Source organism: Dendrobium catenatum, unplaced genomic scaffold (genome assembly GCF_001605985.2).
Source record: "Dendrobium catenatum unplaced genomic scaffold, ASM160598v2 fragScaff_scaffold_133, whole genome shotgun sequence".
Classification (NCBI taxonomy): Eukaryota; Viridiplantae; Streptophyta; class Magnoliopsida; order Asparagales; family Orchidaceae; genus Dendrobium; species Dendrobium catenatum.
Window position 1 is genome coordinate 4,540,651 of NW_021318595.1, and position 23,424 is coordinate 4,564,074.

The window sequence follows — 23,424 nt, forward strand, 5'->3', positions numbered from 1 at the left end:
GAGCTCAGCGAGAGATGAGATTGGGAGACCACGGACAAGAACAGAGACAAGAAAGAAAATGATTTCATTCATTCATTCCTAGGTACAGACAAACATTTAAATAGAAATGAGAGTGTACAATGTAATTGCGGAACAACATAGTTAGTTTAGACTTAGGCGTATGGGTTAACAGGCTTTCACTAATTTTTGTGTTGCATGCATGGATACTATTTGTTCAGAAAAGGATCAGCTAGTAGAGATTGCATACATGCTTGTACGTAGTTAGCTGTTCATACAATTCACAAGGATATTAGTTCACGTACGTGATGCATAGTATATATATATATGAAATTTGCTTCAGTTGTTTTTAAGAGTCTTAGATCCATTAAACGTACATAAAATTAAGAAAGTCCCAGTCATATATATACGGATGAAATAGCACATGTAGTTGTGGTTTATTAATTATTCCATGCGATGCAGTTGCCCATGCTTGGAGACTTCGAAGCTTTCCACCGGGACGCCACTTCTTTTCTCCTACAAAAGTGATCGATCAAAATTAATTAGACTAGAAAAATAATAAGACTAGGAAATTAATTGGTCAATTATAAAAATATACGTACTTGCTGAATGGCTGTTGTTGCCCTCCTTGCTCCGCTGGTACCGGTAGCAGAATAGAAAAGGGCGCGAGGGTCGCATTTAGCCCACTGCAATTATTTAGTCGACCATCAACGCTATAATTAATTATTACTAAATATTGAAAGTAGACATGTTTTCATATATATATGCACGTCTCTTACATTCTTGGCAGCAGTACTAAATGCTTCACGGTGTGGAATGTCAGGCTGTGCAGCTTTGATTCTCTGTATCTCTTCCCTATAATTGTGCCAAGAGAAAGAATTAATCAAATTCAAATTATTTTGTGGAAAGACAATTGATAACTGAAATATTGTGCTAGTGGTTGTATATTTGTAGCAATTAGGGTTAATCTTCTTATTTCTTTCATGCTACAACAACCCTCTTCCCACATAAACTTTTTTTTTTTTCCTGTATTACATACACATTAGGGAAAACAAAAGTTGGGACATGCTGAGAACATAAAAGTTGCTCCCAATCTGACGGTACTTAAAGCTCTAATCATTCATAAATTCTTCCAGGCCGCCAATGCATGGCAACACAAGTATGTCTTTTACCGCTTAAATTAACTATGAGATTGATAACAGCTCAGTTTTGTCTTGCCTCCAATTATGTGGATAACAATATCACTAAAACGAATATAAAACTTAATTAAACTAATAACTTAATTAGTACTTCCATTCTTTGTTTTTTTTTTTCTTCTGGATAAAAAGAATAAATTAAATGCTTTAGCTTAGCATCAATATATATGCATCTTCCTTATCTTTTATGGGACGCTGACCTTAACCCATTTGACCCTCTTTCGATTGGCAATTCTAATGTCGTAGATGACGGAATCCGACAATTTATCCTAAGCAGAAGCTTTCTAAACCATCAGATTTTCTTTTGAAAAGAAAGATTTTCTCATTGGATAATAAACCTATCAAATTGGTGAAACTTCATCCATTGGATAACTCCTTAGAACCTACACTGCATGCAAGAAAGCCATTCCTTTTTCTTCTTCCTCTTCTCATTATATATATTCCTCTACATGAGCTGGGTATTCTTATTAGTAATGAGGATTTTGTTACCAGTTGTAAAGTGGTTAGATGGTTAAAACCGTTGTCTCCTTCGTTGAAACTCAATTCTGATGGTTCTGTTGATAATAATTATGCTGGTTTTGGGGGTATAATCAGGGATTTTACGGGCAAGGTTTTGGTGGCTTATGCGGGTCCTTTACCTGCGTGTAAGATCATTCTTGCTGAGCTGATGGGCTTATACAAAGGTCTTTTTATTTGTATTAATAGAGGTTTTGTTAATATTGAGATTGAGGTGGATGCCTTAAGTATTATTCAAATTATTAATAACGCTGAGGTGTTTCATCCTCAAGAAAATTCGTTTGGCCCTCTCTTCTATAAACTATACTATATATGAAGCATTTGTTTAGAGAAGGTAATGCTTGTGCTGATTTTTTGGCTAAAACTGGGAGCAGATTGGATGAAGATAGAGAATTTGATGTGAATACTTTGCCTCATATTCTAAAAAGTTTGGTGACTCTGGATAAAATTGGATTTCCTTATGTGCGTTCTTTCTGATGTTCTGTGTGGGTTTATTACCTTTGCTTTTGTTTTACTGGGTATATATGCTGCCTTCTACTCATCCTGTCTTTGGTTTTTTCTGTTCTACTATTCCTGGTAGTGGCTGTTGTGTTGCTCTAGTCTCGGGGTCGGTCAATCCTGGGAGCTGGAAGCTTGTCATTTTATTTAGGGACATGGTTTTAACTTCCTTTAGTATCTGGAATCTGTTTTGGAGGCTCCAATTTTTTGGGTGTTTACAGATTTGGTTTTTCTTATTTATTGGGTGGTGGATTAAAAAAAAAATATATATATATATATATATTCCTCTACATATGCATACAATTAAATGCAGTGCAAATGCCTTGAGCATGTACTTATGATGTTATTTTATCAAAGTATATATGTAAACTAATGGATAAGACATTTCGTCTGATAACTAATGTCGAATCCTTGAGACAATTTCTATATATGTGAAGTTTAATAAGCTGATTATGTACAATTCCTCAACCACTAAATCTTTGATATACTAGTTAGTAAGGTTTAAACACAAATCACTACATAAATTTGAAATAAATTCTTAGTCAACCATTGATTGCAGTTAGGAAAGGAAGAAAATACCTTTAGTTACGTACGTGTCAGTTACATGAAGCGCAGCAATTCAACAAGCATACCATCATAGTATATAACCATTAATACTTCAGACGATAAATAGAAAACTTGCAAGAAGAATTGCAAACTGCGTAGAGCTACTAATAGCAGCTTTCCTAAAGCTATCAAATACACGATTAAATGCAATCATTAACAACTAAGAGGGCAGGAATGTACATTATAAGACAGGTGGTAACAAGCAAAAGCAGAAAATATGACAACGTAAATAGCATATGCTGATAGAAAAATAGAACATATATGTGTTTGCATACTCGATCTAAAAATAATTGAGGAAAATTTGAAGCATGGTATTAAGACTGATGGAAAAAAAGTTTAAAAAGGATATTCTCATATGCTTAATTTGAATCAATATGAGAAGACAGATAATTAAATTTCAAAGATAAAACTGAAAAGTAGGATCTACAACAACAGCAACAAGCCTTTATCTCACTATGTGGGGTCGGCTACATGAATTCTTTTTCTTTATTATGTTATGTTAAGAATCAAATTCTCATCTAAATCTAAAAAAGAAATGTCATTTCTAATATTTTCTAACCAAGTCTTTTTGGGTATACCTCTATCTTTTTTAATATAAGTCAAATCTAATACATCTACTTTCCTAACTGGGTCATTGAAAAGCTGCCGTTTTATGTGACCAAACCATTTAAGACGTCTCTCTCTAATCTTATCTTTTACTGGAGCTACTCCAACCTTTTCACTATATGCTTATTATTTCATATCCTGTTTTTAAGAGTAAAGCCACTCATCCACCTGAGCTTTCTGACCATCTCTAAAACACTTAACTTAATAGTATTCTTCTCTTTTAATGATTAACATTTTGCACCATAAAGCATTGTAGATCTCACTACTATCTTATAACTAAAAATGTAGAAGATATTTAAACAAAAATATAAATATAAAAGTTACTGAAAACTATTCTTTGGTGTTAATATCATCCACTTTTGAACATTTGTCATAAATGTAACTTTGATTATCTGTCTTCTTATTCTTAAAGAGAGAGGATTTAGACATATCAGATTCAGAATAAATTTTTAGAATTACATGAATGCTAAGTAATAAGTATTTGTGTTTGGTTTTTGCCTGTAAAATGCTTCAAAAGCCTTCTAATTGAATATATTAAATTTTGTAAGTTATAGTCAAAGTTTTGGATTTGAATTAATTTCATCATCATTGACTTTGTTCCTTTACACTCAACATTAAAAGAAAAAAAAAAGAAAAAAAAAAAAAAAAAAAAAAAAAAAAAAAAAAAAAAAAAAAAAACAAATGTTTTTGGTTGTAATGAAAACTTGTCTCATTATGAGGTACACTAGCTCTTTTGAATTTAGTTCTTAGGAATGCTTTACTTGAGTTAATAATTAATACTATAAGAGATTCAAATTCAAGAGAAACTTTGTTAAATTTTTGCTCAATGGTAAGAAAGAAAACTAAATTTAATTAAAGGCTTTGTTTAAAACTTCTGTTAAACTATAAAATTAGAATTTTTTTTTTAATAATATTTTCTTGTGGTAATTATAATGCTACAATAGATGCCATATGAGCAAGGAAATTGAAATGCAATATGGAGGAGCTTAAAAGCTCATATGCTAACCCTATAGATCATATCCTAGTCCTACTACTAACAAATAACATCTCTCCAAGTTTATGTAAACATTGTCACTTATTTTGGATTGATGATTACTCCTGTCCGTGGATTAATAATCATCTTAACATTAATTTCATTGATATTCATAACCAATCTTCAATATAGTTAGATAATATCTCTAAAATAGTCCATACAAAAATGGTTACTTAATTATGTTCCTGCACCTTCTCCTTCTTTGCAGAGGATCATACCTGCTAAGCTAGGGTTTTTTCCTAGCTAGCTGCTCTCCTCAACGTCGTATGTCCACCGTGACCCTTAATGCTTCATTCACTAGAATGTAATATCTCTACTTCTCGGCTCTTTTTCTTCTGTTTGCTTGTATGTTTTTAGTTTTATTCATTTAATTTTTCCACATTCGGTGGCTTCTTCAGCTTGAATGGTGGTTAATCAGCTGAACGACCCTGAATTTTTAAATGGGCAAATAAATTTTCATTCCTTTTTTTAGATGCCCGGTATGGGGCTTCCTCATCTTCGATGACTTTCCCTGAACTTAAAACCACTACCCATCGTGGATTACCATCGCTGTGGATTTCAGAAGAGGAGATTCTTTCTCTTGTGCCCCATTCAAATATGCTTTGAATGGTAAAATCCCAAATCATCGACCAGCTCTGGACTCGGTTCATAAATTTTTCTTTAATCTCAAGCTGATCGATGATTTCTCGATTACTTTCTTGAATCATATGCATGTTTTGATTAAGCTGATGAATGACTTGGATTACAGTTGCATTTTTTCTCATCGATATTACTTTATTAAAAATTGCTATATTAAAGTGATTAAGTTGTCTCCTTTTTTGACATTATTGTGAAATCCCCCATTATGCCCATTTGGATTTCATTTAATTTCCTAATCTTAGACTTTATCATTTTTCTCTCTGTATCCTTTACGGCATGGGTTTACTATTTGGTCGCCCGTTAAAAATTGATAACATGCACTGCTTTGTATGGATTGTGGCCCTCTATTGCTCGTGTGCTAGTTGAATTAGACATCACTAAACACTATTCTGATAGTGTGTGGCTTGGCCTTGAAAATTTGGGTATATTCAACATGTCAAAAATGAGGAGTTTCCTCCCTTTTGTGATCATTGTGAATCTCTGGGACATGTTAAAGTTGATTGTCATATCCTTCACCCTCAGTTAGATAAAATTCTCAAGAACATCTCTAAGCCTATGTTTGCTTTTGATAATATATATAGGTAGAATTTATGGTTGTCGCATTTGCCCTCCCACCTTCATCAAGACTAGAAGAAGTCATGTGTGTTACATTCTTTATATTATATAATTAGAATATTTAAAATATTATTATTTCCTTTAATTAACATCAACCAAAGTTCGTGAAACATCTTTGTCCAATATAAAATTGGAAGGCGATCGAGGCACTAATTAATCCTTTCATTCCAATCCTACAATTAGTCACATCATGAGGTAAAATAATGAGGGCTAGAGGTTCTTTTTAAGGACTTTGTAACCGATTTTTTGATATTAACGCGTAGGCCCCTCCGTGGATTTTAATTAAAAAAAAAATCATGAGGTAAAATAACTTCAATATTATGTCAATGAATCACTCTAAGGAGTATCTTAATTGATAAGAAGAATGTTGAATCAAATCACCAACACTTGATGTAAATTAACATATATAACTGATCACAAGTTTTTTTTTTCATGGCATGCATATATTATGAACAACACTTTTGACCTCATATTCATAATTATTTGATCGTCATTTGGGATGACATCATTAGAGTTACCAACAGTAGTATTATCGAATTAATTTTGTCTATTACATTTTGTTAAGTAAGAATTTTATCATGCATTCTGGAATGCGCAGATAATGGAGGGTTCTCAAACTCAACTCTTTGGAAGTAACTAATTTTTTTTGACCCAATCCATATTTCCTTCAAAAGCTACGTACATCCACCATTTCAACTAAATTAAATTTTGTGCTATTGAGAGTTAAGATAGATTAGTAGATTTTGCATCGAATTTGTGTGGGTAATCAAATATAAAATCTTGAGAGAATAAGGTTTTGGGGAAATAAATCTAAAGGAAGATAATTTTATTGATTCCTTATTTATCTTAAATTGAGGCCCAATTTGAGCAATTTCATTAAGATACTATTTATAGAATAAGATCTTATAGAAAACAAGCTAGTCAATGTGGTATTTGATTCATCAGTATAACATTTAATTCATACAGCATCACAAAAAAAATATTGTTCAATAAATTTCACGGATTCTTATTGGATCACAATCTTACATCTTGAATTATTGGAGGGTTTTCTTTCCATGAGTTATAACACAAAAAAAACCTTATTTTAATAACTGTTTTACTTCTAAACTAAATAATTGATTCATGAAGCTAGTCAATGCCAACCATTTTTAAATTTTGAATTCAAACTTCCTTGAATCAACTAAACATTTATATTAATTCCTAAAAAAATTAGATCATTCACATATAAGGCAAAATACAAAATTTATAAATCATTACCTTTAAAATATAACAATACTTTTAAGGAAATTGAATACAATCATTACTTCTGCTTGGCGATCTTACTATATATTCAACTGCTTTATGAAATTGTTAATGTGGTCGCCTATGTTTGATTTATTGGAGGAATCTCTAGTTCTTCCTGTATGGATATCCTCTCCAAAATTACGACCAAACCTTTTCCCGCATCGTACTTTATTTGGGATAGGGACCTTATTCAGACGCCCTTTGCAAACTGATGATGCTACGACTTTTGGTTCTAGACCTTTGGTCGCTCAAATTTTAGTTGAGTTGGATATTACTAAGAAGTACTCTGATTCTATTTGGCTTGGTCCTGAAAATATCAAAATATGAATATGCTCAAAAAGTTATTTTTAATTGTTTTCTTTCCTTTTGTGAGAATTCCAAATGTACAGGGCTTGCCAAATATGAATGCTATCATTTACATCATTTTTTGAGGAAAGAACGTTTGAACTATAAACCTAAAGTGGGACATAAACAAGAAGAGGAGGAGGAGGATACTAATCTGAATGCTAAACCAGTTATTACTCAAATGGATCCGTTCTCTTTTTCAAATATGGAGGGATAAAATTAATTGTTGATCTTCCTACTTTACCTAACGATAATATATTGTTGAACATGAAAGTAGGATTAATGAGAATAATATAGGTTTCACCCACTTTCTTGGAAAATAAATCTCTTAATGTTAATATTGCTTCATCTCCAACTACTATTAACCCTTTTCCCACTAATGACAATATCAATGGTGACTTAAATATCACTACAGGAAAATCGCTCATTACCGGCGATAATTTCCGGCAGTTTTGATATATTTTTTGACGGTTTGTAAAATTTCTGGCGATTTTCTGACAGTTTGTAAAATTTACAGGTCTCACCCCCATCTTATAGAATTTTCCCTTAAGTTTGAGGGAGACTTTTCTATCACACAGTAAGCCCATTTTAATAATAATAATAATAATAATAAAAAAAAAAAAACCAAGGTACATCCTCTTGCAAATGTTTGATGAGAAAATGCATGACTAAAGAAAAAATTAAGGAGATGCATGGAGATTACCTTCGACTAGGGCAGTCAAACACGAGTGAGGGCATCCGCGGCAAGCGTGCGGTCGACTTTCGACGGGAAACGTTTCATTTTAAAACGGCGGCTAAACAGACAGAAAAAATTTCCACGAATAGAAAATACTAGCAATATTTTTGGCAGTCATTGACCGCCTTAACTTCTGACAGTTTATTGTTTAATACTGATGGTAGAACCACCGGTTAATAACGAAAGTCAAACTGCTGGTAGTTTCGACGGTCAGTCAATTGACCGCCGAAACTATAGACAATATTCAACGAATTTCCTATAGTGTATGTTGGATATGCCTAATGAGAATATAATTCCAGTAAATTTTGATGAGGACCATCATGGTGATTAGTCAGAATCTAATTGGGAAGAGGGAGAAATCCAATTGAAGGAGGATATGAATTAAGATGTTTTGAATATACCTTAAATCATATGGATATGCTTGATTTTGTGAAGGATTTCAAAGTTTTTAAATATAAGAATAAAGGTAAAAAAAAAGCAAGTGATCATTTGCATAATTCTAGGTTTAATAGGTATAAAACTCCTCTAAATTTGTTTGTTAATGATAAGTTCTATTATTTGGAATGTAAGAGCTGTGGGGAATCTTAACACTTGCTCTAGAATTCAAAATCTTTGTAAACTTCATAATATTTATTTCCTTGCTGTCTTAGAGCCGATTGTTGATACTTCTAAGCTTGCTACTTGTCAATGTCAATTGGGGTTTGATTTCTCCCTTTCTAACTCTAATAATAAAAATTGACTTTTTTGAAAGATTCATGTTAAGCTTGCTCTAATATTATTTAATTATTTTGACCATGTTGTTCATTGCAGTTTATCTATTTTTAATATCAATGTGATATGGTTTTTTATTTATGCGAGCTTGATCTACCAGATCTGGTAGGTTACAACTTTGACATCAATTAAGTATTTTTTATGATTCTTACAAGGGTCCTTGGTTTGTTAGTGGGGACTTTAATATTTTCTCTAATAGTGAAGAAAGGGTTGGAGGTTCTTCTCTGAAAACTAAACATTTAAAACATATGCTGCGTTTGGCGGAACAAAAAACAACTTTGATAATATTCTTGACAATATCACTAAAGCTGAGCAAGATGTTATCAAATTGGAAAACCTTCTCATTGACAACTCTAACGAGCTTAACAAAACTATCCTCTTAAATGTAAAAATCCTTTTGATTGATCTTCAGAGGAGAGAAGAAGAGTATTGACGTCAAAAGGCTAATTCAAAGCACATTTTTTGAGGAAATATAAATACCAAATATTTTCACAATTTAGTGGAAAAAAAGCAAGCTAATTCTTATATAAAAAAAATCAAATTAGATTCTAATGAATGGACTGATGACAAATTTTTCATTTGCAACTTGTTTGTCTCTCACTTTCAAATCGTTCTTGGATCTGTTAATACCGTGGAGGATATATCTAATCCTCAAGTTATAACTAACCTTGTTTTTATTGAGAAAAATTATCTCTCATATATCCAACATTCCTAATGATAATGAGATTTTTGGTACTATCATGAGCTTAAACAAGGACTCTATTGCAGGTTTTGATAGTTTTACCACTAATTTGTATCAAAATTATTGGAATATTATTAAAGGAGACCTTTCTATGGTTATTAGATATTTTTTAATGGTTATGAAATTCCTATTTTTTTTTTCTAATATGTGTGTTGTTCTTATTCCAAAATGCATTAATTTTAAAAACTAGAATAATTTAGGCTTCTTAGCTTATGCAACACTTTCAAAAAAATTATTTCTAAAATTCTTGCTTCTAGTTTGGCTCTTATCCTCCCAAAAATTTTCTCAGAAAATCAAACAGAGTTTGTTAAAGGTAGGCGTATATATTACTAATACCATCTTATTGGCCCAGGAGCTCATTCACGAGATAAATCTTAAAGTCTCTATGTGTAATATTATCATGAAATTGGACATATATATCTAAAGCATATGATAACATTAATTAGTCTTTATCCTAAAATATTTTGATGCTTTTTGGTTTTAATGATCAGTATATTTCTCTATTTAGAAGCATCAATGAAAATTTTTAGTTCTCCATCACAGTGAATGTCAAATTGCATAGTTTCTTTAAAGCTAAAAAGGGTGTTAGACAGGTAGACCCTTGGTCTCTTGCTCTTTTTATCATTACCGTTGACTATATCTCTAGAGGTTTAAACTAGATTTTTTCTAAATACATTACTCTTCCCTTTATTAACTCTGGTGGTTTAATGATTTCTAAATACATTACTCTTCCCTTTATTAACTCTGGTGTTTGATAAAATATTTCTAACATGCTCAACAAATTTGTTAATCAAGAGTTTAATTTACTGTAGGCTTTTAATCCTTGTTTGGAGGTATGTACTAGATTCGATAGACTTATTAATAACTTTTTTGGGGTTCTTCCCTGAATGGTAAGAAGATCCATTGAGCTTCTTGGAACCCTTGTTATGTCCCTTTTTGTGAGAATGGTTTGTGGTGTAAATAAATAGAAAATATGGAGAAATATTTCTATTATAAATTATCGTGGAAGTTTAAAAGTAAAAACTCTTTCTAGACAAAGTATATGAATTATAAAATAATGTAAGGAAATTTATCGCACTTAGTGTGTCTTCAAGAAGGGGTAGTCTCCTACTTGGCTAGAATGTGTAAAATAAAATTAATTGGGGAGCATCATCTCCAAGGGGGTATTGGCAATGGATCTTCTTACTTATGAAAAGATGATTGGAAGGGATCTAGTTCCTTAGATATCTTTTTTAATACTCAATCTATTTCTAATCTTAAGGTTTCTTATTTTTATCGAATGGTACGTGGAATATAAACCATATGATGGAGTATATCCCTAATTTTATTGTTGATGATATTTGTGATATTCATATTAATTTGCTTTCTCATGATCATCTCATCTTTAATCACTTTCCTAATGGGAATTTTAATTTTAAAGATATGCGGAATGGATTTAGAGAGAAAAAAGATTTCAAAACTACTTATGATAAATATATTAGTAACCTTGAACCTATAATAACTCTGTAAAATAAATTTTTTAAGGAGTCATTATAAATCAAATTTAAAAATAATCTTCACCATAAGATATATATTATTGTGTTTTAATTATAATAAAAATTTTCATAATTTTTTGCTACTGGTGCAAATATTTAAGAAATTGACATCTGTCGATACAAGTGGATTTGGAATCTTTAGGTGTTCATTTTGCTTTAAGCACAAGCATCTTAGGGGCAAAGATTCTTGGTCCACTTCTTTAAAATCCTTGATGCTTGCAATAATAATAATATTTACCCCCGTATCTTTCATTGGAATAAGTCATGTTTTAATTAGATTAACATTAATATTGATGGCTCAATGACAAAGTGGGATGCTGAGTGTGGTGGTGTTTTTTGGGATAATAAAGGTGCTTTTCTTCTTGATTTTGCTTCTTGGATTCCCATGTGCAATGTTAATATGGTTGAAATGCAAGAGCTCTTCTTCTTTGTGTTGATAACCAATGGTGGAATATATGCATTGAATCAGATTCTAAATGGCTGGTTTCGATCTCTCATTGTGAAGAGTTTTTGTAATAATGCTTTTTTTTTTCTATTTGTTCAAAAAAATTATTCACTTGTTGGAATTGTGTCATTATAAGATCTCTTATATATGGAGGGTAGGAAACTTGATTGCAGATAGTCTGGCTAAAAAAGGAACTTCTATTTCTAATATTGTGCATTACTCTAACATGATAATCTCCATGAGATTAAGGGTATGGTGAGGATGGATAGCATTGGTTTCCATAACATCATGAAAAGATGATTTTTTTTTTGTTTCTTTGTTACTTTTGCTCAGTTCTTCTTTGGTTGCTTCTCTCTTTCTCCGATTTTGTTTGGTGTTAGATTTTTGGTTTGTTCAGGGTTTTCCTCTTATCCATTTAGCTCGAGTTGGGTACTTGTGGGGTGTATTTAGGTTATGATGGTTGCCTTTTTTGGGTTGTTTGGTTAGTTTCTACGATGACTTGTAATTGCACTGCTATTTGGTGTTGTTTGAACCTTCTTGTTGTTGCTAGTTATTGTTGGTTGGCATATGTGCTATGCTATCATTCGTAATATAGTTTGGTTCTACTGATTTTCTCATTGAGTGGTTTATATTTTGGTTTCATTTCAGGGTTACTTCATGTCTGGCTTGATTGTGTGGTTTTTTTCCTTAGGCTTCCCGTTTTATATTATTGGGTCTTTTTCTTTTTGCTTGTTGCTTTCTTTGTAGGTGATCTGGCTGGTTTTGAGAACCATTTTGTTGTCTGCGATGTGCTCCATTTTGCTAGTTGACCCATATATTATGACTGATGATGGTTCTCTTGATTGCTAGGTTTTTATTTCCTATTATTTTAATATAAATTTTAATAGTTTTGATCTCATCCTTGGTTTAGACTTGTTATATTAATTCTTCGATGTTGATCTTTGGCTATTTATGGGTTGAGCATGTACTGAGTTTTTTATCCCATTTAAGGACATTGTAACCCCTTTGCTATTATTAACATGTAAGCCCTTTTATGGTAATTATATATATGATATTGTTTTGATAAATTTTCTATTTGTTTAAGCAACAATGAAAATTTTCAACATAATATCTTGTGTACAAGCAATATGAATAACTATATACTTAATCACAGTTGATGCTCAATCAACTACTTCTTATAATCTTTAACAAAAATACAAATGAGATTAAGCTATTTATTTACAAAATAAATCTATTATAAGCTTATAGATCTTTTGCATGCAACGGTGCTATATTTTAAAAATATTTCTTGGGTCAATTTGTTCTTCAAATAAATAAATCTCATTATTGTTTTTCTAATTTCATGATCCTTCTTCTTTGAATTCTATATCTTAACCAACATGTAGCTTTTTTAAATTTAATCAATGAGCTTATAAGGCTTTGATCTTGCATTATATATATATATATATATATATATATACTTGACATTCTTATTATCTTGCTTTATTCTCATATGATTTGGGATATGTGTATAAGACACAATTAAATCCTTTAAGTGAAGAAAACTTTGCCTCTTGGAGTTTTTTTAAATAGTTTGGCATCTTCTTATGTAAAAATGTTCAAAATTTCTTTTCATCATTTCTAATTTTCAAGCTTTTTTATTTTTATTTTTGCACATCAATCTCACTAATCTTTGTGTTTTTTAATAGCACCAGCATATCTTTTCCTCCTATCAATTCCAACACTCATCTAAAACCCCTCTGTAAATTCCTCTCTTCTCGAGTTTTTATGTTGTTTGCCAAATATGATAAAATATTTCATTGTTCTTATTATTATTATTAGATGTTAATTATTAATGGGTTATATTGGTCTAAAGAAATGTTATGAGTTCGAATAAGTATTCTTACAAATTAGATTAAGCATTATTTGTAAATTGTTAGCGGGCTATATTTGTTAGTATTAAATAGTTTGTTGTTGTCATAATTAGATTAAGCTTTTATTATTAATATCCTAGAAAGCTATATGAATGCTAACGAGTTATGATAGTTTTAATAATACCAAACTGATAATTTAGGAGTTAGGAATCCAAAATACATTCACTTAGGGAGAAGTTAAAAACCAATATATTGTGTTAATTAAAAATTAAATAAAAAGAATTGTGATTTAGCTAATAAATGAAGGATTATATTAATTAAGTTTGAACAAAATAGCATTTGGAATAATTGAAATATCTTAGAGGTTAATTAATTAAGTTAGAGCTGCATTAACAAAGATTAATCTAATTAAGTTATTATTCTCTTACAAATTAAAAAAATGTCATGTTCTCATAGATAGACATATTATCAAGCAAGTAGTGGTGATGCTAGCGAAGAATTCATATGTTGATGATGAGTTTTTGGATTTTACAGTTATGTAAAAAATTTGATATGAGTGTGTAAAGTCAAATGTCCATGCTGTCAATATATGAATAAAAAATTTCATATTTTCCATGATGTTGGTTCACTTGTACTAGAAAAAGAAGATTTATATTTGACTATAATGAATGGTATGTGATGAACTACACATTCCTTAATTAATGTTACATGATGAAAATTATATTTGTCCACATTCAGCTCTACTAATAGATAAATTAGGTTCTAAATAATAAAATGAAAGAATGCTTTTTAGGGGGGGGGGGTGTTGTACTTAAAGGAGTAGATATATTTACAAAAAACACATTTTATAAACTTTACATTATTTGATAACTTTGTCTCTAAGAAACCTAAGATGGAGATCCTTAGAAAATTTTTATCTAAGTTGAGTTTGCTTTACACTTTATAACTCCTAGTTAACATACATGTTCTAACCAAATTATAGATTAAAAAAGATTATACGAGGATATTTTGTTACAAATCCTAACACATTAATACTTTTTGCAATGGATCACTCAAGCGGACGCCTTCTAAAATACAAATTACGTCATTCTTCATTTTGAACTTTAAAAAAATAACAAAAATTCCAAAATTTTAGCAACTACTATTACCAAAGAGGAAACTCAAATTATTATTATTGTTGTTGTTATTAGGGAATAAATAAATTCTCCACAAAATCTAATGGAATATAATCTTATTTCCTCTTTGGCACCTCTATATACAATTTTGCATAATACAAATCCAATTAAATAATTCCTAGTTATTGCACTCACATGAAAGTGGCTACAAAAACCCCTTGATGTTATAATTATAAATTATGTTACCCTTACATATTCAAAAACTCTCCCCAATATTTAGGAAATTATATTGTTGTTGAGCTTATTGCCATTAAGCTAATTCTAGTTAAAAAAAAGTCCAAAAAATGCTAAATTTTTTAAAGACAATATAATGAACCAAACTGTTGAATCCGATGAGAAAGATATTATTTATGGAGAACATCACTCTTATTGTAGATATTTATTGTTGAGGTTGTTCTTCCCATGCACGCTTATGCTTTCTCCTCATGTTGTTTTACTTTTTAATATTGATCATTCAAATTGAATTTATACACACACACAATTGAGTAAGATGTCCTTCTGGATAATAAGATAATTAGAATGAAGTTAAAAAAAAGTCCAAAGAATTTTGAGAAGGTATGTTTTTTTTTTTTTTTATTTTCTGGTTTTTCTTTTTGCTTTTTAGTAGTGATTTTTTGCAGGAGAGAGGAGCTAAAAGTTAACAAGATCAAGTGTTCTCTTCTTTTTTGGGTGCTATCGCTTCATAGCCCGTATTATTTAGGTTCTTTTTGTAATCGTAGTTTAAGGATCCGCCGGCTTGTAGGATTTTTATTTTCGTTTTGGATTGTAGCTCTTTTGAGCAGTAGAAAGCTGGTGGAGCCTTTTAAGGACACTGTAACCGAATTTTGAATATGAACGCGTAGGCCCCATCAGTGGGTTTTAACTAAAAAAAAAAAAAAATGTTTTGAGGTCTATGCTTCTTATAGGATATTTACTCTAATAAAAGGCGTAATTCATAAAAAATTTTCATGTTGATATGCCTAGAATTATCAATTCTTCACTCGAATTTTCACAATTATTATGATTGGGATATTGATTGTGCTTACGAGTAATACCTCTAAATTTGAGTAATGAACACTTATTTTTCCAATCAATATGTGAGAAAAACATTCACTCCAGGGTCTATACAATAACAACAACAACATCAAGCCTTTATCCCACTACGTGGGGTCGGCTACATGAATCCTTTTTCTTCATTGTGTCCTATTAAAAGTCAAATTCTCATTTAAATCTAATAAAGAAAGGTCATTCCTAATATTTTCTAACAAGGTCTTTTTAGGTCTGCCTCTACCTTTCTTAACATAAGTCAAATCTAATACCTCTACTCTCCTAATCGGGTCATTTCGTATCCTATCTCTAAGGGTAAAGACACTCATCCACTTGAGCATCCTCATCTCTGCCACACTTAACTTAATATTATGCTTCATTTTTAATGGCCAACATTCAGCACCATAAAGCATTGCAGGCAAAGAAAACAAAATAACATAAAAGAAAATGACATGAATATACAATAGCTTGATATGTAAATTTATGTCCACATACAGGGAAAGGAAGGGTTGTCTAATATACTAATGATTATAATAGAAATGAGGGGCCATACAGTGCTAGTAGAGCTTTCACAAGAGCACCAAGAGAGGAATAAAAGAGAATAGAGAATTAAAGGAGGGAGAGGTTACAAACAAGAGAAGAAATATAACTTAATTTATATTATGACATCCTATGGGAAGATAAATAAAAGTAATAAAAATGACCCTCAAGCCCTTTGTGGATGATGGGATATATGGAAAGTGTTGTAGAAAGCTTTAAATAGATTTTGTTAATGAAATATCCAATCTCAAAAATAAGTGGAATGTTAAAAGTGAATGATCACAATTTTTTTTTTTTTCATATGGTACTTGGAGTTGGTGACTATTTGATGAATTTGTAGAGTTTGTGAGTGAAGAAATGGACCAAAATCACCATTGAATGAGCTAATAATGGGGCTTTTATTACCAAGCTTAGTTAGTTGATTTCCAGGTTTGCAATATTAATGATGGGTTAATAGGCTATAATGATGAGGGTGATCAAATGGTGTTAATGCATTGATGAGGTTGACATTACTTCATTTTTTTTTAAATTTTTTAGTAAAGACATCTTTATAACATTACTTCATTATGTTTTAATATATAAAGGAGCAAGAAAATCAAAGATTTTAGAAGGCGAAGTCAATAACGCCTTATTTTGGTATTGAATGAGAAATCATGGATTTGATATTTGGAATAATTAAGTAGCGATATACACCGCTTCAAGTGTACTTTATAACTAGTTGGATAATTCAAATATTATGGGGTTTTTCAAATGCTTGTTGAAATTTGTGTAATAGGCATTTTAGGAAGTTTTAGAACTTTTGGAAAGTACTTTGAGTGAGCAAAGCATCATCGTTGATATATCCATGAGATTCCTTCAATTTTTTTTGAGAAAATAGTCGAGAAAGACTCCCATTTCTTGTTCTTGAGAGATGCTTTTGGGGCACATCACTCGTATTGATAATATCGTAATGTGAGTTTTTTCTTTCATCTTATCATTTCTACAATGGACATGCAAATGACATAGATTGCATCAAATTCTTAGGAAATGTTTTGAATTTACACTATAGTTTTTGAGGGCCTCTTTTTAAAGACACTTTTATTTTTATGTATACACCAAGCTCCTTGCTTAATTAAGCCCCTTATTCATTTATATGATTTAATTGTTATAATATATATTATTTGGGTATGGTAACTAATTTCTTATAACTCTTTTTTAGATTCCTATCATACATGAAAATCAATATCCATCTTTTGTTGTATTATCTCTTTTAATCAATAAAATTTTTATATTGTTAAGAACAATGATCCAACAAATAAAATACGACAAAATGTACTATCAAGCGGATAAAAATGATGAGATTAAAAGAGGCAACAAAGCCCTAACTCAGGGAAAGTGAGAATGACACATTGTGCTAGATCCATTCAAAGGATTAGTTATTTATATGGGCATCAAAATGGACGAGCCAAGGGCCAAATACTAAGCATGGATGACTGACAAAAGAGGAATCATGAAGGGACCCTAGAGAGGAAATTTTAAGAGACAAAAAAAAAAAAAAAATGCAGACATTAATAGGTGAAGAGCAATATGGATCTTTAGGAGGAAACCATCCAAGGAAATTTGTAGCCAAAACATGCACAGACTAGTATCAAGCAAGTATGATGATGAAACCAAGAGAATATTGAAGAAATAAGTGAGGTAGCAAGGATGACTGGGAAAAAAGTATAAGAAATGATCCTTAATGATCTTTGATGTGATATTTTGTCTTTTATCTTATTAAGATTTAAAGGAATAATTTCATTGTTTTAGTAAGAAAGTAATAAATCATGTAATTTTTAGAAGGAATTTCATCTTTACTTGAATTGAAATTAAAAATATTATAATATGTGATAATAATTGTATATATGAAAGTAATAACTAGATGCTTCTATGAATTAATCACATAACATAAAAGTGGGAAAGGTTGGGGATCGAGAGTTGGATGGGGGTGTGATAAATAGTAAGACTTGTTTCATGAACGTAAGGAAAAAATATATGAGTGCATCTGTTATAAAAAATAATTATTCGATAAAATTTGATATATTAAATTGCATTGAACTTAATGAGTAAAGGATTTGTATTGTGAAAGAAATCATAATAAGAGAATTATAAGTTATAATCACACTTTACATTAAATTATTTGGCTAAATATTAGTTTTACTCCTAAACTTCGTAGCATTTAGGAGAATAAGAAACACCATTTATCATATTTTTAATCTTATAGTCACAATTCTTATTAATTTATAAGAGTTTTTGGTGAAAGTATGGCCATTTATTATTCATCACAAATAGTTATAGTTGCATTAAACATATATAGTCTCAATCCAAATAAAAATTATTAAATATTAAAAAAGTGACTAAATAGAAGGTCTATGCATTATAAGATTATTATTCAAAGAAAATTGATGATAGGCTGGGTAGTTGCTTTGTCCATTTTGTCGTGGTGCAGGTTTGTTTAATATATGTTTGGCCTTGCTCTCTTTTGATTGTGCTGAGACATGTTTTTTCATATTTCAATACCTATTTTGGGTGGCAGGTTTGTTTGCTATGTCTCGGATTTTAATTGTTGTCTCTCAATTTACCTCTTCATTTGTGCTCATTTATTACTATTATCTGTTATTATAATAGTTTTGCCTACTAGTCTAGTTGTTATGATGTTTATTTGGCTATCCTCTTCAGTTATGCTTGGTAGCTATAGCTCTTTCTTCGGTGTCTTTTCTAGGCTCTAGTAATCATCTTGGTTTTGTTGCTATCTCTTTTGTGTGTGTTTTTCTTTTCTCCTTGCAGGTTTAGAAAAATTCTGGCTAATCGAAAAAATTTTTGGTTGGTTTGTTGGATCTTAGCCTTATATAGGACCTTTTTGGGTGATGGCATGTTACCTCCCTTTAGTTTTAATTTATTGGCTTTTATTTTGTATTTAGACAGAGATCTTTAATTAACTCCTTAGGTTCTTTCTTTTTGGAATGTAGCTCTTTAAGCAACTAGTGAGATTTAGATTCCTTTTAAGGACCGTGTAACTTTTTTTTAGATGACATAAAATACTAATTTTTTCAAAAAGAAAAATTGATGATAGTTTAGCCATTACAAATTTAATTTATTTTGCAACCAGGGGTGATTTTACTATCTTGATCATTTACAAGGATTTTTGTGACCACATGATGATTGATCACACATAATTACGAATGATTAAAATAGCTTGAACCATTGCCCCCTTCATTTTTCATCTCTAAACAAAAAACATAAGATCTAAACCACCTAGCAACTGTGACTCTTTCCCCACAATCAATTTCACTCCATTGATGGTGGCAACTTTTGTGACTGCCACTATGACTATAATGTTCTTCTTTTTTATCCATCTTAAGATAGTCATGACCAATCAATCATTTGAATTGAACCTAGTGTTAAAGTACATGATTAATCTCATTCTTTCACGCATTGCATTCCAAGCTAAGTATTTATTTACCCTAGCGCTTTTCTCTAGATAATGGAGGTAAAAGACTCATCATTAAGGTGGAAAAGATTGTTTAAATATTTCAAGAAATTTAGATGCATTTTTTTAAGATGACTAATTGATGAGCCGATCGAAATGCTTATTAATTTCTCATGTTGAAAAAAAGAAATAAATTTTTTAGATGACCCTACTTGTCATATGTGATATGAACTTAATCATAGGCTTATAAAAATACTTTATGTAGGAAATAAACTCATTAAAGAAATTTATTGTATAACACCATTAACTCTTGAACTTAGCCATGATGTTAACATTTATACATGATATTTTATCAATGGATTAAAATTCCATACTTAGGATTATGATTATGGTAGAAGCATCATGAATAGGACAGATTATGTAAAACGATGTCTCATTAAGTTTAAATTTATGCCAAAATTATAAGAGTTGTAAGCCATTTATATTAATCACACAAGCTCAATAAATTTTTATAAAGCTTATCCCTGCAAAGAAAAACAAACGGGGAATAATGGGTAATTTTCAAAATTATTGCATGCATATTTGGTGGATCTATTAAATAATGATAACAAAAATAGTTGTTGTTATCAAAAAGGAAATTAAAATATTCTTAGCTTGAATTATGTTATATATATTATTTGAACTAAATGATTGATCAACAATATTAATACATAAATTAAAGGAATTCTTGAGAATTAAAGTGGATGTTTTCACATTAGAATTCTAGGAGGCTTTGTGCATTAGAAGAATAATAAAGCTTATAGCTAGCTACTTATCATTTAAAAAATTTCAAATATGTATGTAATTTTTCTTATGCATATTACTGAAGTAGTCTGATGATGTGATGGCTGGATAGAGGATTGTTACTCAGGCTCGTTGAGTTAGGATGGTGTATATAGAGTTAAATCCCTTACAGGTTGGAGATAAATTAGATATTTAAAATTAAGCTCTTTCAGTTTTTTCAAATATTAATTGTAAATTTAGACTATTTAGAGGAGCTTGCTACGATTTATATGTTTAGGTCGGCGCTATACACATAGGTTGTATAGGAAGAGTTTTTAACTCTCCATAAGTTTAACAATATTTTAGAAAAAAGTAATTAGTTATGAATGGCCCGTTAAGTACTTTTCAGCTACTCTACAAGCTGTTCATGAACTTTCCCAAAATTTTCAAAAAAAATAAATAAATAACTAAAGTTCAAAACTTTTTGAGCTAATATCTAAACTTGTAAAAAAAAAAAAAAAGGCATGTATATGTATGATATCATACCTCATAAAGCGATTATAGGCAGATGGGAGGCGGTGCTTCTTCTCCGGAGCTGCATTGATAAACATTACGTATATATAAAAGATGTATAACCTTAATTAAGACTAAGTTGTATTGCAGTTGATCTCATTAATAGATTATATATTACGTTTAACGACAAAGGGCACTGCTTTTGGGTTCATGTCTTCAGCAACTGTAGATGATGAAGAAGCTAGTGAATGTTGCCCTTTCCACAGAAAGTTGCATGGCCTCTGAAAAATTATTCAATACAAGAACAATTCTTTTGTCAGTTCAACAAAACTTTTCCTAACAATCAAGTGAAATTAATTAAAAACAATCATAAACATGCATGCTAATCGATATATATATATATATACGTAAATAATTAAATAAATAACGAATTTAGGAACTGAAAATAAACTAGCACCAAATAGCTATCGATCTCTGTATATATTAAAGCCTTAATTTTTTTTTTTAAAAAGAACAACTTAAATAACATCAATTAAGGCGAAATTTAAGTAAGTAAGAGAGTAGTGAACCTGAAGCAGCGTTTGATGATGATCAGAGCACAGTGTTTGGAACGGAGGTTTGGGATTGAGAAAGGAGAGGGAGTTGCAGTGGCCACACTTTACTGTCACAGTGTCTGTCATTCTCTTGCATGGAACTCCAACCTTAAAATTGATCAAGGAAACACATATACAAATGTATGTATAAACATGAAAATCTTCAAGAAAATTGTTATCAAGCATGTGATGACGCATTTATATTTGAAGGAGTCATGCATTTTGTACGCAACTATATATAATGATATATGTCTCTATTGGAATTCTTGAAACAAATCATTAATTCAAGGAAGAAGAGCAACAATAATGCTCATTATTTATATAAGATTAATGCTGAAGGGGATCTACTAGCATGCGGAGGACACTCCTAGACAGATAGAATAAGCTAGGAAGCGTGAAAGGCATAGGTAGGAAGTAGTTCTGTACTAATTAAGAAATGAACACATCTAGCTAGACGTATAGGTTGTTTTCATGAGAAGCTAGATCAAGTATAGCTAGCTAGCTAGAGATAACTTTACCGCGAGAACAGTGGTGCAGTAGGCACAGCGAACATAGCAAAGATGCTCTGAAGGAGATCCCAAGTCCATAATCAAGAGGTGGAGGAGGCTAGTAGTAGGAGGAGGAAGATGATGGATATTTGATAGTACTTGCTTAATTAAGGAGGAGAAGGATAATGATGAAGAAGATGAAGTGCTAGCTAGCTTGGTTTAGTAACTGTCGACTGAGATCTGGATGGAGATCGAGTTAGCCAAAATAAAATAAACATGTTAGTCATCAGTAGGGTTTTCATTCTTGTAATTATGCTCGACACATTGTCCCCCACAGCAAAACGCCACACCAACCGTACCACCAGTTACTATTCATCAAAATCCTCTCTCCGGTCCCTGCATATATATATATATAGATATTATATTTCAACGATGGATGCTGGGTAAAGCGAGTTCCTTTAGATTTTCGTCCAGTAATCATCATTTTTAAAATATACTAAATAATATTTTAATATATTATTATTCTAGTTATCTTTTAATCCAATTAAGTTAGAAAGTATATAGGCCGTTGTCACTTATGTAATGTTCTGAATACTAATTATTCTAAAAGCAACTACAGTTCCAGCTCATTAATTTGATCGTATTATTTTTTTTTACTATCATTTTTATTGTACTTTAATTTTTAATCTTGATCAATGTGGAAAAGCTCGTCTTTTCCAATGTGTTCGAATTTTTCTCCTTCAATTCTTTATATTTTTATATATATATATATCATAATACTATCCTACATTTACAATTCGCTGTCAAACATTATAAAGTCCTTTTATTCTTCCTCATAACTCATTTGTACTTGAGAGCAATTAGAATAATTTGTGCAATTTTATTTTTATCACAGGCAAATCATACACTTATACAGGCATCTGTATTGCATCTATACATGGTTAGAATTTCATTTTACTTGTCCATTTAGAAGAAAAAACCTACAAGTTTTTTTTTATTAAAAGTCAAAGAGGGGTCTACGCATCGATTAGGAGAAAAGTTATAGGTCCTTAAGAGATCAAATGCTCTCTAAAACACAAAAATGTACATTCACAATAAAATAAACTTGATGAGCCAATGATTCCATCAAAATTTCTAGATAGAAAATAAAAAGCAAAAGGGATGAAGAAGCCAACCCTCAAAAAAGCATCCCGACGAAATCTTCAATGAATTAAACATTGATTATCCGCAAAAAGGAGATAATTTTATATATACCCAATCCATTGATAATGCTAAGGTATCTAGTTTTATTATTAATGGCTACTGGAATGTGACAAAGCTGTTGGAGGTTATTCCTTCCAATTTAATTGACATTATTTTGCATGTTGGTTCCTTTAGATTTACAATGCAAGGATAAAATCCTTTTCACTCTTTCTTCTTATGGTAAATTTCAAATGTAAAAGGTTTGGGATACTTACAGAAT

General features: G+C 30.8%; 1 protein-coding gene across 1 annotated transcript; it reads right to left on the reverse strand.

The window, feature by feature from the left end:
- Positions 1-341: 341 nt before the first annotated feature.
- LOC110093515 (protein DROOPING LEAF) lies at positions 342-22,212 on the reverse strand. The gene is made up of 7 exons (XM_020818421.2): positions 21,993-22,212; positions 21,451-21,582; positions 21,060-21,162; positions 20,915-20,963; positions 777-852; positions 600-683; positions 342-513 (listed from the first exon to the last, which is right to left on the reverse strand). Exons 1-7 carry the CDS (start codon positions 22,059-22,061, stop codon positions 442-444), a joined length of 585 nt encoding a protein of 194 aa, XP_020674080.1. The 5' UTR covers positions 22,062-22,212; the 3' UTR covers positions 342-441.
- Positions 22,213-23,424: the final 1,212 nt, after the last annotated feature.